The sequence below is a fragment of the Nerophis lumbriciformis genome, linkage group LG02 (assembly GCF_033978685.3).
Source record: "Nerophis lumbriciformis linkage group LG02, RoL_Nlum_v2.1, whole genome shotgun sequence".
NCBI lineage: Eukaryota > Metazoa > Chordata > Actinopteri > Syngnathiformes > Syngnathidae > Nerophis > Nerophis lumbriciformis.
Window position 1 is genome coordinate 40,041,309 of NC_084549.2, and position 18,919 is coordinate 40,060,227.

The 18,919-nt window shown below is 37.8% G+C and overlaps 1 protein-coding gene across 8 annotated transcripts in view; it reads left to right on the forward strand.

Annotated features, from left to right (window-relative positions):
- The window catches only part of cfap46 (cilia and flagella associated protein 46), a 130,722-nt gene extending 112,086 nt beyond the window's left edge, over positions 1 to 18,636 (forward strand). For 7 of the 8 annotated variants that reach the window (XM_061962663.1, XM_061962679.1, XM_061962703.1 and 4 more), the window contains 7 exons: positions 8,612 to 8,714; positions 8,800 to 8,912; positions 13,652 to 13,733; positions 13,904 to 14,040; positions 15,183 to 15,287; positions 17,599 to 17,786; positions 17,884 to 18,636. In XM_061962663.1, coding sequence (XP_061818647.1) covers positions 8,612 to 8,714; positions 8,800 to 8,912; positions 13,652 to 13,733; positions 13,904 to 14,040; positions 15,183 to 15,287; positions 17,599 to 17,777 — 719 coding nt within the window. In that variant the 3' untranslated portion in view covers positions 17,778 to 17,786; positions 17,884 to 18,636. Of the gene's footprint in view, positions 1 to 8,611; positions 8,715 to 8,799; positions 8,913 to 13,651; positions 13,734 to 13,903; positions 14,041 to 15,182; positions 15,288 to 15,483; positions 16,045 to 17,598; positions 17,787 to 17,883 lie in introns of those variants that run through there. The other variant, XM_061962695.1, reaches the window with a different exon arrangement.
- The last annotated feature ends 283 nt before the right edge of the window (positions 18,637 to 18,919 follow it).

The following is an 18,919-nucleotide window of genomic DNA, read 5'->3' on the forward strand; positions in this document are numbered from 1 at the left end:
TATATATATAATAAAATATATATATATATATATATATATATATATATATATATATATAGCTAGAATTCACTAAAAGTCAAGTATTTCTTATATATATATATATATATATATATATCACGGGTACAAGCGGCCGAAATGAGTTTCCTCCGCCGAGTGGCGGGAATCTCACTTAGAGATAGGGTGAGAAGCTCTGTCATTCGGGGGGAGCTCAAAGTAAAGCCGCTGCTCCTCCACATCGAGAGGAGCCAGATGAGGTGGTTCGGGCATCTGGTCAGGATGCCACCCGAACGCCTCCCTAGGAAGGTGTTTCGGGCACGTCCGACCGGTAGGAGGCCACGGGGAAGACCCAGGACACGCTGGGAAGACTATCTCTCCCGGCTGGCCTGGGAACGCCTCGGGATCCCCCGGGAGGAGCTGGACGAAGTGGCTGGGGAGAGGGAAGTCTGGGCTTCCCTGCTTAAGCTGCTGCCCCCGCGACCCAACCTCGGATAAGCGGAAGAAGATGGATGGATGGATGGATATATATATATATATATATATATATATATATATATATATATATATATATTAACCACGCCCCCAACCACGCCCCCGCCCCACCCCCGACCACGCCCCCCACCTCCCGAAATCGGAGGTCTCAAGGTTGGCAAGTATGATGTTTACTTCTGTTTTAGTGGTTGCTTGTTTTGCGTATCTATCTGCTAATTCATTCCCCTCAACTCCTACATGAGCAGGAAACCAAAGAAATGTTACCACACCTCCCGCTTTATTTATTCTGTAGATTGCCTGAACTATTTCATAAACTAAATCTTGTCTTGTTTCTGATGCTATGTTTTTTATGCTAAGCAATGCGCTGCTGGAGTCCAAGCATACGACTGCTTTTCTTGCTTTGTTTTCCTCTATCCAATGAACTGCCATATAAATTGCGACCAATTCTCCCGTAAAAACAGATCTTATCACTAATTATTTTATTTAATACTATGTTTCCTTGTGGGATAACTGCTGCAGCTCTTACCTTATTATTTATAGTTTTTGATGCATCTGTGTATACCATGATGTTGTCTAAAAACGTTTCCTCAATCCATTGTTCTATCTAGTAACTATTTAAATGTATATTCTTTAGTAATTGCATGTTTACCTTTGGGTTTTCATACATCACGGTGGTATTGCAGGGATTGGTACTGTCGGGCTAACTTTAATATTATCAATTTCAGCGTTATTACATATGTCTCCTATTATCCACCCGAAACTATTTATTTTTTTCTTCTCTTTTTCTTGGCAGTTTAGTAGCACTTGGTAAATTGGATGTCCTTACTTGGACCCTTTTAAGTTTGCCCAATTAACTGCTGACAGTTGATCTCTCCTCATATCTAAAGGTTTTTCATTCATCTCTACTTGTAATACTGCAACTGGGGTTGATTCTGTAGCTCCACAACATAACCTTAAAGCCTGTGATTGGATCCTGTCTATTTCTCCAAGTAACGTTTTTGAAGCAGATTGATAAATAATGCATCCATAATCAATAACAGATCGAATTAAAGTGATATATATTGCTTTCAATGTCTGCCTATCAGCCCCCCAATCTTTACCCCTCAAAGCCCTCATTATATTTAACACCTTTTTACTTTTCTCCACTATTTTGCTGATGTTGGTTGACCAGTTAATATTTTTATCAAACCATATTCCCAAATATCCAAATACTTGTACCTCTTCTATATTTTCTCCATAGAGTTTAATTTGGAGCTTGTTTTGAACTTTCCTCTTTGTAAAATTTATGACTTTTGTCTTTCCAACAGAGAATCTTAAACCCCAAGCCGTTCCCCATTCTTGAACATTATTTACCGCTTTTTGAATCTTCTTTTCTATATGATTAGTATATCTACCTCTCTTCCACATCACTCCATCATCAGCAAACAGTGCCACATCCACTAACCCTTCCACTTCACTAAAAACTTAATTTATCATTATTGAAAATAATACTGGACTTATTATACTCCCTTGCCGGGTCCCATTTTCCACTTCATGTACTCTGCTGTATTCATTCTCTATTTTTACTAATATTGTTCTACTTGTTAAGAAGTTTTTTATCCATCTATACATTTTCCCTCTCATCCCAATTGTATTTAGTTTTATCAGCAACCCCTGTTTCCACAACATATCATAAGCTTTCTCGATGTCAAAAAATACTGCAATTATACTTTATTTATTTATTTGTCCTTTTCTAATTTCCTCTTCCAGCTGCACTGCTGGGTCGTTTGTGTTTCTTGCTTTGCGAAATCCACTTTGATAGTTTTTTATTATTTCTTTTGACTCTAAATAATATACTAGAGGGGGGGGTTACCCACATATGCGGTCCTCTCCAAGGTTTCTCATAGTCATTCACATCGACGTCCCACTGGGGTGAGTTTTTCCTTGCCCTTATGTGGGCTTTGTACTGAGGATGTCGTTGTGGCTTGTGCAGCCCTTTGAGACACTTGTGATTTAGGGCTATATAAATAAACATTGATTGATTGATTGATTGATACTAGTCTTTCATTAATCATTTTTTCCATTACTTTGGCCAAATTTGAGATCAATGCTATTGGCCTATAATTACCTGCCTCCTGGTTTGCATATTGGAATTATTACAGCTTCTTTCCACTCCGCTGGTAATTTTCCCTCTTCATATATCCTATTATATAATTTCAAGAGCACTTCTTTGCCAATGCTACTTAAGTTTTTGATCATCTGATAACTCACCTGGTCTTTTCCTTGTGTTGTATTTTTAACATTTTTCAATATTCGAACCATTTCATTAAAAGAAAATTTCATATCTATAGTGTTGGTTAAGCTATTATCGTTGTCTTCCATCATTTCCCCAATATTTAAACTAATTGTTTCTTCTCTCTTTTGTTTTTCTACATTTCTCAAATTATCATTACTGTGCACTTTAACAAATGTTTTTGATAAAAGTTCTGCTTTTTCTTTATTTTCTACCACACACTGTGTCCCATTTTTCATCACATGATTTTTATGTTCACTTCTGATCCCTGACATTTTCTTGATCATTCCCCACACTTGGCCTAAAGGAGTAGTTCTATTTAATGATTCACAAAACGTTCTCCAATAGTGTTTTCTTGTCTTTTTAAAAACGTACCTTACTTTAGCTTGGTGCCTTTTATATTGGATCATATCTTGGAAATTATGTGTTCTTCTCATTATTCTAAATGCTCTATTCCGTTCTTTTATTGCGTCTGTGCACGCTTGTGTCCACCAAGGCACTATCTTCCTTCTTTTCCCTATACTACTCCTTGGTATGCTCTGTTTGGCTGCTTCCATTATGCACTTTGTAATATCTGTATTTAGTTGTTGAATATCTTGATTTATATCCACTTCCTTGACAATGTCGGTACTTTCCCTAAATTGTCCCCAATCACCGTGATTATACTTCCATCTTTCTTCTATCTTCGTGCTTTCTGTCCTTTGGTTTATGTTTATGTGAATGATGATTGGGTAGTGATCACTTCCTATAGTGCTGTCTTTATTTACTTCCCACTCTACCTTTCCTGCTAACCCTTGTGATACTAGTGTTAAATCTATTGCTGTTTCTTTACCCGTAACTACATCTAACCTTGTTCCCAACCCATCATTCACACACACCCGTTCTTTTCCCTCCAAAAATGCTTCCAATGTTTCCCCATTCCAGTCATCCCTTTCACCCCACATTGTGCTATGTGCATTAAAGTCACCACACCACATGATATTGCCACTCCAGTGCTCGACTATTGTTTCTAGTTGATGAATGTGTAATTTCTTGCATGGATTATAGAAGTTTAGCACTTTGTATCTTTCATTATTATTCCATACTTCTACCCCTACTATTTCTAGTTCTTGTTTTTCTTTTAATATTGTATAATGCATGTCTTCTTTAATAAATATGGCACATCCTCCTCCTTGCCCATCATTCCTATCTTTACGTATTGTTATATATCCTTTTATTATAAAGTTCAAATTTGGCTTCAGCCAGGTTTCTTGAATACATGTTATATGTGGTTTAGTTTTCATATTATTAATATATCCCTTTAGTTCCTGTCCGTTTGTTATTAAACTTCTGGCATTCCACTGAACAATTAACATGGCGTTGGATTGTGGTAACATGACTCTGTCTCGTCTACTCTATGTAGTTCACCTTGTACCTGTTCCCAAGATAGTTCTTTTAAATTTAAGAACTTTGCTGCTGCTTTGACAATTATTTTGATCTTCTTATTTCTTGCCTGTTCTGTACAGTTTATTACATATGCCAGGAACACAACTTGTCCATGGAAAGTCCTGTATTTGCTGCCTCTTGTTTTTTATTACTTGAACTATTCTCACTTCTGTCTTGTTCTGAACTATTCTCACTTCTATCTTGTTCTGCACTTTCTTGATTTCGTACTTTAACTGCCTTTGCGTATGTAATATTTCATTCTACTCTGATTTGCTGTACTTCTGTTGCCTGTTTCCTAATGACATATCCCCCATACGCTGCTGTGTGATTCCCGCCACAGTTACAACACTTCACCTGTTCATTATTTCCACATTGTCCATATTCATGCTCCCCTCCACACCTTCCACGTCTCAACTTAGCATGACACACACTGGCTATGTGCCCATAGCGTTGGCACTTGAAACAGCGTACTGCGGGTGGGACATAAGCTCTAACGTAAAAGCTTAAAAACCCAATCATAATTCTTTCCGGGAGGACTTCCTCGACAAACTGTACTAGCACATATTCGCTCTCCGTCTTTTCTACGTTTCTGAATGCCATCATTCTTGTCATCATTGTGACAGTTCCCCCTTTTATTTCTTTTTTCAAATCATCTAAATTTTCACATCTTGGGATTCCTGTGAAGACTCCTCTTGCCCCCTTTCGTTCTCTCACTTCGATTATTTCCTTTATTATCTTGTTGCACAGCTTTTGCAACCGCATTGCTTTGTTCTTTTGCTATCCATTTTTACATTTAATCAAAAGCCGTCCCTCCCTGAGCACCTTCGCTATCTCCACCTCTCCAATGTCCTTCTTTAATCCCTTAACTAGTGTCATCAAACTAACGTCATTCATGTCTTGACCTGATTTAAATGTATATATGATCCTGTAATTATCTTCCATAACCTTTTTCCTCTTTTCTACTTCTTCATCGTCTTTGTGTACTCTTTTAGCACTCGACTTTCCTTCATGCCCTCCTCTCCCCTTCTTTCCTCTCTCCCCTCTAGTCCTATCCATGTCCATACCTTCCTCATACATCCCGTCACTATCCCCTTCCATCTCTATCCAGTCACAAAACAGTTTATTCACAACCGCCAAAAGATTTAGATACTCTCACTGTTAGCCACCGCTCCTTCCACTTCTGGGTTCGCGTTTCCGCAGCCTCTCCTAGTCCCACACCTCTCCAGCGGGCAGCACTCCTCACCGGACCAGCTTTGTCCAGTTCTCTGATTGGTTGCCTTTTTAACACACCTAACACTGTGTGTCTAAACTTGCGCAAGCACAGAGCAGAAATCTGAGCGAGTGTAGAAAAAATAATAATGCGCAGAATGATGAGATTGAAAGAGTGGAAGAAAGGAGGCACGAGAGTGCACATATGTCTGACTGCAGACAGCAAAAATTATTGGGTGTTAATATGGGTAATAGCAAACACTTTTATTGTGCACACAATACATTTATATTGGCTAAATTTTTTTGGGAGTTTGATTTATTTACACAACATAATGTTTGTGCTTGCAAAACATATGTTTCTGTCCTCAAAATCTGCCTTTGCGACCTCAACATTGAGACAGAAGTATAGCGCCATAGTTTTCCTCCAACCACATTTTTACTCAGTCTTTATATAGTACAAGTGGAACTTGAAAATTAGAATATTGTGTAAAAGTCCATTCATGTCAGCAATTCAACTTCAACTGTGAAACTAATATGTGATATAAACTCATTGCATGCAAAGTGAGTTATGTCAATAGTTTGTTTTTTAATGAAAACCCACGTTGTAAGCAATAAACGTCAACATAATATAACAAGAAGGCTTGAAATATATTCATGTTATGAGCTTATGTCATATATTAGTAACCTTGTAAATCGAAACAAACCTTTGCACAATTATTTGTTTTATTTTTACCAGTATATTTTCTCGGGAGATGACAACGTTTGTTAAAAGTTTTTTAAAGTGTAACTAAATTTTACATTCTTGTGTAATTTCCTCATATGTTTTATTTTGTTAAATTCTACTGAAAAATATTTATTTATTATTATTAAGTGTTTTTTTATATGCTGTATGCCTTTTAAGACCTCACTTTTGGCATTGTAAGGTCATGTTAGCTGTAGACTAAACAAAATTGATCCTAACCCTCCTTTTGTTCTCTTTTTTTCCACATAAGAATCAATAAGAGAATCCATAAAGAACCAAATCGTTAAGCGTTACCAAAAATGGAATTGGAACCGGAACAATCTTATCAATTCCCATCCCTAACTGAGAGCTTTGACCCACATTTTGATTCTCATACAGCTACATACCTGCCAACTTTTGAAATCAGAAAAACCTAGTAGCCAGGGTCCAGGGGCCGCAGGCCCCGGTAGGTCCAGGACAAAGTCCTGGTGGGGGGTTCAGGTTCGCCCCCCGACGCAAAATGATTATTAGCATTCAGACAGGTTAAAATGTTGCTAAAACCATCACTTTTCTATTAGTCACAGTGATTTTTCAAAACAAAAATATTACAGCAAAAATCATATGGGTTGATTGACATGTTTATTCTGTAAGCTAACTTCAATAGTTTGAAATTATTTTGACAGTTAATGCCAGTTATCCTGTCAACCTTTCACAAGACTTCAATTTGTTAATTGAAAGTACAAACAGTATAAACACTTTTTACAGTAAACAAATGGTAAAACAGTACTAAACAATTCCATTAAAAAAAAATTGGTGTCATTATTAACTTTCTGTCCAAGTTTGTATAATCTACTGCCTTGTTCAATTGTAAAAAATATTCTGTGCCTAAAATTCACATTTCTATCACAATTATCATACTGTAAACATGGTAAGCTAACTTCATTAAAATTAATAGTCCTGTCAATAGCATGGAATTACAATTCAAATGTAGTTTTTTTGTAAGCCTTTCAAAAGAATTCAAAATATGAAAAATTAATGAAAATTAATTTAAGCCATCAGACACTTGAAAAGTGGCACATCACATCTCTAATGTAATCATTTTAACTTTTCAACAGAAATAGCACTGCAAAAATATTAAGGTTATGCTGTCAACATTTAACAAGATTTCTTCAACTTGGACTTGAAAGCATAAATAGTATAAACACTTTTAACAGTATAACAGTACTAAACAATTCCAATAGATAACATTGGTGTCATTACCTTTTTGTGGCTAAAATCCAAATTTATTCTATCAGATTGATCGTACTGCAAAAATGATATGGTAACTTTATTGTCAACTGAATAATGTTTGATGTTTTGGTTCGACCACATCCATATTTTTTGGCGATTTTCGAGTCGGGAAACATTTTCCGAAATAACTGTCTCATGTGATCAGCCAGTGCGATTGGAAGTCCATGCTCAATTATTGCCTCCGTAAATAAAACTTCGGCATTTATCACATCCAAAGAATCTGTTTGGGCGACGAAAAACGTTGAAAGTTTTCCACTTGTATCGCTAGCAACGGCATTAGACTTGTGTTTTTTTGTCCCAACGTGGTCTTTTACATCGCTAATTCTTCCGTGTCCGATCGAAAAATCTTGTCTGCACAAGGTGCAGTTCGCGTAGTTTTCACCCTTTTTGGAACGGATAATTATTCCCGGATAGGCTTTTGAATATTCTTCACGGAATGACTGCAGTTTTCTTTTCGGTTTAAGACTCGTTTGCGATTTTTCTCCGGCTGATTCCATGATCGTTCGCTCGTTTGGAAACAATGGCAACTGATGCCTCGTGCTTGGCAGCGGTGTTATAAATAGCCTCGCGCATGGCATTCGGAATGGCTCGATAGGAAGTTACGGGAAGCAGTGTCGATTGTCATTGTTGTTACGCGATTTCGTGAATAAAACTTAAAAAAAAATGTTTTTTTTTAACTAATGAAAAACCGTATTTTTTATCACTGCAACCGTAACCCGGAATAGGTTGATGAAAACCGTACTAATTACGGGAAAACGGAGTAGTTGGCAGGTATGCAGCTAAATTATCAAACCCTCTAAATAAAAAATATCTGACTTTTTGAAAACTAAGTATTTTTTTTGGGGGGGGGGGGGGGGGGGGGGGGTATTTACACAACATTCTTGCAGTAGTGCAGTTTTTAATTATTAGCGCTTAGTGGGCAAGTTTGAACCTAGTCTGCATTGTGGCCAGTAAAATGCTTGTTACTGATCATTTGTACCACCAGTAATGCTTCAGCAGCTTATGTACATTGGTGTATGTATGGGTGGTGTGCATGTTGTAGACAATAGTCTTTTTATAGTGCACTGCTCCAATGTATGTCTTAACTGTCAGCATTTGAAAGGGTTTTCCTGTTCATAACTTATATTGACATTGTTACAAATTCAACTCACCTTTACACCTGTAGGCTTCCTGTACATTATAATTGGTGTCCAATTTTTGTACAGAAGGGACCACGCTTGCTGAGAAGATGAAGATGAAGTGGGAAACTCAGGGCCAACATTTTAACCCTCTGTTAGCAGGCTTTGTGGGCATCAAACAAACTCCCAGGTGTGACTTTCAAGCAGCAAAGAAATTAAATGCAACATGTGGCAATGTAGAAGCCTAATCCTACCTTCCACCCCATGTTTATAAGTTTGAGTGAGATGGAGAAGATACTGTGCAACTGCAGCGGATTCTTGTACCTTGGAACGGAACGCTTCTGGGCTCACATGCCACCTGCCAAGCTAGCGGCCCTCAACCTGTCAGGTACATTTTACTCACACACACTGCACCTTAAAAACTGGTATATACTCTGGCGTCAGGTATTTAGCTTGTGTCCTGTCCGACAGCGTCTTGGTTCGTTTATATCTCGCAGACGCATGACTTTCAGTTATCTTACAAAACCCAAAGAGGTAGTGTTTTTTGTGTGAGCAACAGTGTTGGGTTGGTTACCGAAAACCAGTAACTAGTTACAGTTACAGTTACTAGTTACTTTATTTCAAAAGTAACTCAGTTACTAACTCAGTTACTTACACCAAAAAGTAATGCGTTACTGTGAAAAATAACTATTTAGTTACTTATATATATTTTTGTTTTTTTAAGGCCCCATTTAATGCCATTTTAGCCTTAATTTCAGTACTGTTATTGCACTGGAGAATAATACAATCTGTTGATCAACTTGACATACATTTGCATCACTGAACTCTGCTAAGCAATGTGGTCTACATACAACACACAAAGACAAAGATATGTTTCAAAGGGCTGATTTGTTTCAGGCCAGAACAAATTGACAAAACTATTTTAAATAGCTGCAACATAACATACATAAGTAACAAACAGCATAATAACAACGTAGCTGTAAACCAAGGAAGGCACACACTACATACACAAAGCCTAACCAGGCGTTGTTTTTATCTCAAGGAATTCTGAAATAAAATCATGTCTAAAGACCAGAACACTACACATTTCCCCAGTTGTAGTTTGGAGATAAGGAAAGATTGGCCTGGCCCACCAGCATCCCTCTTTATGTTTGTGAACTTTATAGTCTATACATTTAGAGTGATGTGATAATCAAACACTCTAGAAGTCTAGAATGAAAGAGCAACAGTATATAAGAGAATTGACAGAGTGTGTGTACCTTCAGTGCGCAGTGCCTTGTTAAAATCCAGCCGCTGTTGATTAGCAGGTGAAGTGTGTCTCTCTTTACTAGCTTTGTCGAAGCATGTTGCTTTTGTAGCTGTTTCAGCAGATTTGAATTGCTGTTTTGGGCAGTAGATAGGATTTTTGATCCAAGACACAACTTACATTCAACTAAAATGTTATTTTCTTTGTGGTCGACAAAAGAAAAGTATTGAGAATATCTCCATGTTAAGAAACTCGGCTTCAGGCTTCGCCATGATGTCTTGTTAGTAAACACAGACATGCCCCCTCCCACACACACACACACACACACACACACACAGATAGTGCGCGGCGCGCCTCTTTCATGTCGCCTATTCCGCAGCGCTGCAATAAAACACACTCAGATCTTCTCAGTTTCTAGCCGATACAACTTAAAATATAATGTAAAATAACGCAGTAACGCATCATGTAGTAACGGTAACTGAGTTACTGAATATAAAAAATAACGCGTTAGATTACTATTTACAGCCGAAAGTAACGGCGTTACGGTAACCCGTTACAAAGTAACGCGTTAGTCCCAACACTGGTTAGCAACTACAACTCTAGTTGACTATCTTCATGAGAGAGAGAGAGAGTGGTTGTAAACTTGTAAACAATGGCATCTGAAATGACATTCACTTTAATGTTGGAGCTGCAACCAATCCCTTTGAAGCAATAGTCACTTTTAGTGTTCACATTTCTTAATTCGCAAAGAAGAGAAGATATTCGCAAAGGTGGGATTTGGCTGTGCAAATCCTAAACAAGTTGCGACAGAGGACAGCGAATTTGCAACGCTATCCTGCCGTTCAAGACATGGTAAAAAAGAGAGCAATGTAATTGAAAATAAATAACTATTGTAACGGCCTGCTGGTGTTAATGTTTATGTGCATGTGTTATCAATGTTTAGAGCTCACATTTGTGAATATGTCATAACTGAAATATGATTGACAGAATTAGGAAGCGTTGTGTGTGTTAAAGAAAAACATGTGTGTCCATGAGAAAATATATGCGTCGGAATTTAACCTGTTGTTTGTTTGGTAATAAAAGTTAAAGAGTGTCGTACTTTGTGTTACTTTATCTGGACGCAACAACACATATGCTAAAAAATTACACTTTCAGTAATTATTTTAATAGCACATCGATATATTAAGTAAACAATATCAGTTTTTGCATGCAAATTTTCAATCATTGATGCTTTATTTCATACAATACTTTGTGCATTTCAAACACAACGTCTGCTCTCCTGTGCTCAGGGACCCTCCTCGGCAAAAGCTGACCAATCACAGCTCTGCGGTCTAGTATTTTTGAAAGTAGCTTTTCAGGGTTTACGTGAGGATACACAGTGGAAGAGCAAGACGATGTTGCTTACCCATGTTTTGTGACGCAATAGTATAAACCAGGCTTAAGGGATTTATTATTAGTGTACTTGGCCATAGCAAAGATCGAGCAACAGAAAAGCCAAAACCAATGACCATGGAGTCCAATAATTGGCGATTGGAGTACTGTGTAAATGGATTGTACCTTGAAGAACCGCAATTTACTATATTTATTTACACAGGGGTTAGTGCATGTGCCTCACAATACGAATGTCTTGAGTAGTCCTGAGTTCAATCCCAGGCTCGGGATCTTTCTGTGTGGAGTTTGCATGTTCTCTTCGTGACTGTGTGGGTTCTCTCCGGGTACTCCGGCTTCCTCCCACCTCCAAAGACATGCACCTGGGGATAGGTTGATTGGTAACACTAAATTGGCCCTAGTGTGTGAATGTGAGTGTGAATGATGTCTGTCTATCTGTGTTGGCCCTGTGATGAGGTGGCGACTTGTCCAGAGTGTACACCGCCTTCCGCCCGAATGCAGCTGAGATAGGCTCCAGCACCCCCCGCAACCCCGAAAGGGACAAGCGGTAGAAAATGGATGGATGGATGGATGGATTTTCTATACTCAAAAGTCTCAACTGTTTTTTTTTTTTACAGTAGTTTTTGTTCAAAGTCGAAGAGACAACATCCATCCATTTTTTATATCACTTATCATCATCATGATCATGAAGCCCTCTAAATAATAAATAACAACCTTAAAGTCATGTTTACACTTGTGTTACCTAATATACACAAGTAACCTTGTTTGCATTCTACTTGCCTATACCGGAAGGATCCTCCAAGTGTCATTGGTCTGGTCTTTGTTGAGGCTTCCATCACGGTCACTACATGGAAATACTTTGTCGCATCCTTGGTAATTTGTCTAAATTAGCTCTTGGCTTTCATGTGCTGAAACCAAAGGCATCTGTTGTTCCGCAAAAACGTAGTCAACTTCACAGTTAGAGCAAAGATAGTTGTCAACGTTAGCTGCGTCGTCAGAATTGGGTGTCCCGCCACATTTTGTCCCGATGTTGTCATTCCACATTGCTTACGTTCAAGACTCACCAATTTCATGTGGAGCTGTGTTATTGATGTCGTAGATGAAGTGCAATGACAGGGTTCATTTCCACGCACTGTGCCTTGTGCACCATGTCCCATCGAGTCGTGCCACATTGATCCCACTGTTGTGTTTTGATATTGCTGACGTCAAAGGCTCACAAAGAACAGATGTGTTATGGTGGGACAGGAGTCAAAAATTGAGTGCATCAACAGCTATTTAATCTCTTCATAAAATGTACCTCTTAGGACATGGTGTCCACATTTGTGGACATCACAATTTTGATTGTGTAGACCACAGTACAACATTTTGTCCACATATGAGGACATTATACTGCCAATTAGTGGTGAAATGAAGATTATACCACATCCTATGTTGGATTCAAGATTGCTGTAAACATTTCTAAACATTCAGATGGCAGCTTTCAACTTTTTCAGTTGTTCTACTCTTTGGGTTTGAAATAGCCAATATAAATAAAAAATGCATGTCATACAAGAGTTTGGGTGTTAGGAGGCTATACATGAAAGTGAAAGTTGACCTGAAAGTACACAGTACACTACACTGGAAGTTACTCTTGAGCCGGAAAAGGAAGTCCCTTTTGGGGACTGTCTTTTATCAATCGCCACAGCACATTCATAGAAAATGTCATGATCCAACATGACAGTTTTGGCTATGTTTGTTATTTTTTTTTGTTTATTAATCATTTCTTGTCCTGGTTCTCTTGTTTTGTCATTACTTCTTGTTTGGTCTCTGTTTTGAAGCACATTTACTTTATGTGCCTTTGCCTGGCAGGACACCTGCTCTTCCATTGTTAATTAGTTATATTACATGCCACCTTGTTGCACCTCCTTCAGTGCTGGTTAATTATTTAGTGTATACCATAATGAGCTATTGTGTTCTTAAATCCTGCTAGACTTTTGTCATTCTTTTTTCTGCCTGGTTCCTAATTAAAAGACCTGCCTGTACGACGCTTGCCTTTTCTGCGTCTTGGGATCATGACAACAGCGGACATGCGGCATCGTCACAAGAAAATTTGACAAATAATGAACTGTAATACATATAAGACAAAAGTAAAGGTCATTTAATACTTAATTTACGCCCAAAAAATGTAGAAGATACACAAAAAAAGGCTGTACCTTACAGTGATAGTCAAGCTGCAATATTTGAAGCGCAATGTGGCGAGGGACGACTATATGACATCAATAACATAAAAGGAGTAACATGTACACATTAACGTAGATACATGTTGGTTTTATTAACATGAACATGATAGTAAATGTGTTTAATAAACACATTAAATGCAAATATGTCTTGAGTCTCTTTGTTCAAGATAGATTAATAATGAATGGTATGTAATCCTTATAAAATTAATATACGTCAATCCTGTGATTAACAATATGTGTAGACAGTGATAATGATGATTTTGCTCTCTTCAGAGTGTCACATGGCTGTTCTCTTTGACCTGGTCCAGAGCAATACCAACACCCAACACTACTCACAATTTGACATGTACAAAAGGTAAAATGATCTTTTCTACATATTAGTAAAACACATTCATTTTCCATTTGTGATTGACAGCCTATCTCACAAACTCCTTTTTTGGTGTGACTGGTCTTGTTTAATTGTAATATTGGCCTCATGTGTCCTCTTTTCCTCTTAAACTTAACCATGCTCATTTCCTCCTCCAGGGCAGGACGGCGCACTTTGGAGAAGCCATTGGAGATCGCTATGTTGATGAGCTTAAATGGTGTCAGTTGTATTGTCCTCAACCAGTGGCATAGCAGCCTTCAACAAAACTCCCAATACATGACTAACTTTTTGGACAGTACGTATTTAACTCACATCTAACTGTTTTCATCAAAGGGGAACAACACTTTTTTTAAAAAATATTGTCTATCGTATCATTATGAAAGACATGATGACGGATATTTATTTATTTTTTGTTAATGCATTGTAAATAGAAAATGAATGTGATCCAAAGTCCGCTTACAATGGAGCCTATATGAGTTGTTCTATTCTGCCTTAAAAGCACTCTAAAATACTCCATCAAGGTTTTATATACACATTGTAAGTATATATGTAATGTAGTAATGGGCATTTATAATAGCATTTAATAGTTACCTATTTTGCTCATTTTAAGCATAAGCATAAGTTCCAAAATTAATCACGACGTTCACTTTTTTTCAACTGCATCACTGATTTCTACTCACTGCAGACTTTATGAGAGCCAACAAACATAATAAAACATCACTTACTGTACAATGTCTGCTGTCTTTAAGGTGGTGACTGCTAAGGTGTTCATATATTCCCATTTAGATTAAGAATTACTCATAATCCTCGCCAAAAAAGGGGGGCGCGATGGAACCAAGCATCTTTCTGTGTCGTTCTCGCCATTTCTGGGTCTAGAGTGTCTTTCAAAGTGTACCAACTTGTCAGAACACGTCCTTGCTCTTCCACTATCAATGTGAGAGGCATGATTTATGATCTGCAATAAAGTTTGACGAGCAAGGAAATAAAAAGGCAGCTCATGAGTTGGTCACGTCAACATTGGCACATATTAGCTCGAGATCACGGAGCCACTATAAATTATTTGTCTGTGTCAGCGCTTATAATAAAACTATCATTAATACTTGGTTAATATTCTAGTCACGAAATGTAAATGGAATATTGTTGGCGCTTTTTGGATGTTTTTTTATTGGGTTTTATGGACGGAATAGAGGACCACCCATTGGCTGCGCTGTAAGCGTACTTTTATTTATGTTTATTTACGAGTTAGAATACATGAAAAAAATAAAATAAAATACATCCATCTTAAAGTCTTTCATAATGATTGTGAACGATAGGCAAAATTCCCAAAAAGTGTTTCCCTTTAATGCAAAATGTGATTTTTTTCCCGCTGTTTGCACTGTTGGGTTCTCATAACTTTGGGAATTATATATGAATTATAATGAATCTGTATTGTTACAGATTTTCTGAGCTTCAAACAGACCTCTGGGCAGATTGTCCATTCCCTTAGACGAGACACTCACTCTGGAGGGATATCATGTGACCAAAAGGCCATAGGATTAAATGGTAAAGTACATTATGTTCTCTACATCACACAAATGAGCATTTCTGTGACCTTTGTTTCCCATATAAACAACATATTTCTAACATTTTAGTTTCTCCGAAAGGACAATATTACTTATGATATATCAAAATATGTGAAATACAGAATTAGCTGTGTCAAAAGCCTAATTTACCAGAACTAATTTTTATTTAATTTTAGATCACTCTGATGTTGGTGACTTGAAAGAAGAGTTTCAGCACAAACCCAATCTGACACCATCAGCTTTCAACTGTGTTCTTTATGGACTCCCCCTTGCAATCGGCATGTAAAAATAGTAAGCAATTTCATTGATGCACAGTCAGCTGGCTTGCATTTCCCCAGTAAAAATAAATAATTATTACTACTAATAAACATACTAATTATGAGTTTAACTGAAATGGTATTTTAAAACTTATTTGATGGGAATAATCTTTACTAATGTGGTTTTGTATGTAAATTATGTGATTATATGTGTACTTGTATAACTATAAGGTGCCGAATGTAAAAGTTCATTCACACTTTTCTAGCAGATATATTTATCACATTTTGCTCACTTTTCTGACATTTTACTCACTTTTCTCACTCCTACATCTTTCTTACTGCGGAAGAAGGAAACATGACAGATGCTTAATGACAAATAATGCCAATAAAGTTGCAGATTTTTGTTGCATAAAGACAAACGCAGACACTGCACTTCCACGTTTGACAACGAATGGAATGCAGTCTGCATGAATACACCTATTTCTATTTGAATGTGTCGTTCAACCTTTTGCTGCGCTGTTACCTCATGATTATGTCACATATGGTCATTACATTGCTTTAAACTACGCAATCACAGTCATAAAAGTTTGCTGCAGCAGCGAGCTGACACGCTTGCTTTGGATCAGTTCTAAAGAAAATGTCTTAAGTGTGAGCTAAATTGTAAAAACGTGATTATAGTGGAGGAGTTCAAGTATCTCGGAGTCTTGTTCACGAGTGAGGGAAGATTGGATCGTGAGATCCACAGGCAGATCGGAGCGTTGTCTGCAGTGATGCGAACCCTGTATCGATCCGTCGTGGTGAAGAAAAAGCTGAGCCGGAAGGGAAAGCTCTCAATTTACCGCTCGATTTACATCCCTATCCTCACTTATGGTCATGAGCTTTGGGTTATGACGGAAGGAACACAGGAACATTTTTCAAAACCTTTTATTTGAATGCACTTAATCTATTTGCTCAAAATTTGATAAGCCTTACTGTATGTAAAGTCCCATCAAGGTGTATTTTGAAGCAAAGTTAGCCAGCGAGTACATCAGTCGGCATCTTCCCTCTCATCTTTGCACTGATGTATTCATTGACCTGGTCACTGATCGTATAGAAACCCTTCCTGCCTTTTAACATAACCATCTGTGGTTAAGGTAAAGGTGCATGTGCAGTCAAAATAATTTGTGATCTGCACACATAATCTTAAATGGGTTATTGTTTGCGATTCACCGCATGCGTTAATGTGTTAACTTTGACTGTCCTATTTAAAAGTACAAATTGTATTGTTCATACAAAATGAACCAGTGCAACAGTAACAGGTAGAGAAGGTTTAAAACATGCTTATCGCCTCCAGGCTCTTAAGCACTGGGTTGACATTAATATTGTTTGTATTAGCCCGTTATATCCAGAGGAGGTAGAGACTGTAGCAAGACTGCTCATAATTTGACCTTTATATGCACTTCATTTATGAATGTAGGTCAGTACAAGAGTGTGTTTTTGGAACAGAAGGCTCGTTAGAAAAGAGACAAAACAAAAATGTGTTAAAATGATAATATAATATTAATCCAACAGTCTTTGTGTGACTACAATAAATTAACAATTGCTTTTTAAAGCTCTGAATAACTCATAATTCATCTCAACATTGGAGATAGATTGATAAACCCCTCACTTTACACTGTAAAATACTGTATATGGCCATTAGTCCAGAAATGCAAAAAAAGGCCCAACCAAGACCCTATTTACCAGGGATAAGGATACCATCTAAAGTTGAGCTGAGTTGAGGTGAGTTTGAGTTTATTTGGAACATGCATGCATGCATACAACATGATACATCACAATTTCCAGTTTCTCTATTCAACATGTTCGAAAAGGAGTAGGAAAAAGCAGAGTTTATATAATCCTACCCCTTTTCCTTTACATAGCAGCTGCTAAAACTTTTGTTCACTTCCTGTTCTCAATTTATTCACAATATACTCCATGAGTAATAACAATTAAAAAAAATGGTGAAGTAAGTTATTGTCACGGCGCGGTTTCCAACCCACAATTCTCCTGCAGCAAGTTCCTCCAGCACTCAGGCTGGCAGTATGCCAGGACACGCCCCTGCACGCGCCGGGCGCTTAACGCCCACGCAACGACGCAGCTGCAGACTATCGACAATCGGCGCACCTGGGAATAATCAGAGCGGTAGCATAAAGACCACTGGACCTTTGGAGCCTACGCCGGAACGTCGTTAACTCCTTGCAGTAAGCATTACGGCTCTGGCTTCCCTCCTGTTGTCCTCGCTATCTCTCTTCTCGTCCTCCTTGTTCCCTCGTCTCATGTTCCTTGTTCCTCCCGCAGTACCCGTCTTGCCCCGTGTGCTCGAGCACTGTGCCTCAACCTCCCTCCGGATTTTGGACTGCCTCCCTCGATCCTCGACCCTCGCTTGGACACGGACCTTGTCGCTTCTCTCCTGCCCTCGACCACCTACCTGCCTACGGACCACCTTTTTGTCTCGCCCTTTTGGACTGCTGAAGGATTCATCCAACACGCACCTACAACATTGTCTGGTAATATTCACATGGTTAAAATCACACATAGTCCTGCAACAAACACATAGAGTAGCATACACCACCCACACACTCATCAAAGGTTACAGTAAACCCGGTAACTTGAGCTTCCACGTGGTGTCGTTTCCTTCCACCCCTCACGTACCTAACAGTTATATTTCATATAGTAGGATGAGTAAGATTATCTTGAAAATTAATGGATGGATGAGATAAATTCAGAATGTGTATCATGGCTTTTCTTCTGTGTACTTTGTAAACAATTTAAGTTTGAAGAGTACTTGAAGTGGATCATATTAGTATATTGTTTGATTTATTTGCTTAATCCATTCCATAATTTAATTCCACATACTGATATACTAAATGTCTTAAGTGTTGTATGTGTGTACAAATGTTTTAATTACATTTTTTCTCTAAGATTATATTTCTCCTCTTTTGTTGAGAAGAATTGTTGTATATTTTTTGGTAACAGATTGTAGTGTGCTTTGTGTATAATTTTAGCTGTTTGCAAATTCACTATCGTGGAATTTCAGTATTTGTGATTCAATAAATAAAGGGTTTGTATGTTCTCTATATCCAACATCATGTATTATTCTAACTGATCTTTTTTGTAACACAGTTAGTGAATGAAGTGTACTTTTGTAATTATTTCCCCATATTTCTACACAGATTTCTACACAACTCAGATATGGTAACACTAGCGAGCAGTAGAGAAAATGGAGTGATTTTTCGTCCAATGCATGTTTGGTTTTATTAATTATTTATGTGTTTCTTGCTACTTTATGTGGTATATTTGTTTTAATATGAGATATCCAGTTCAATTAATCATC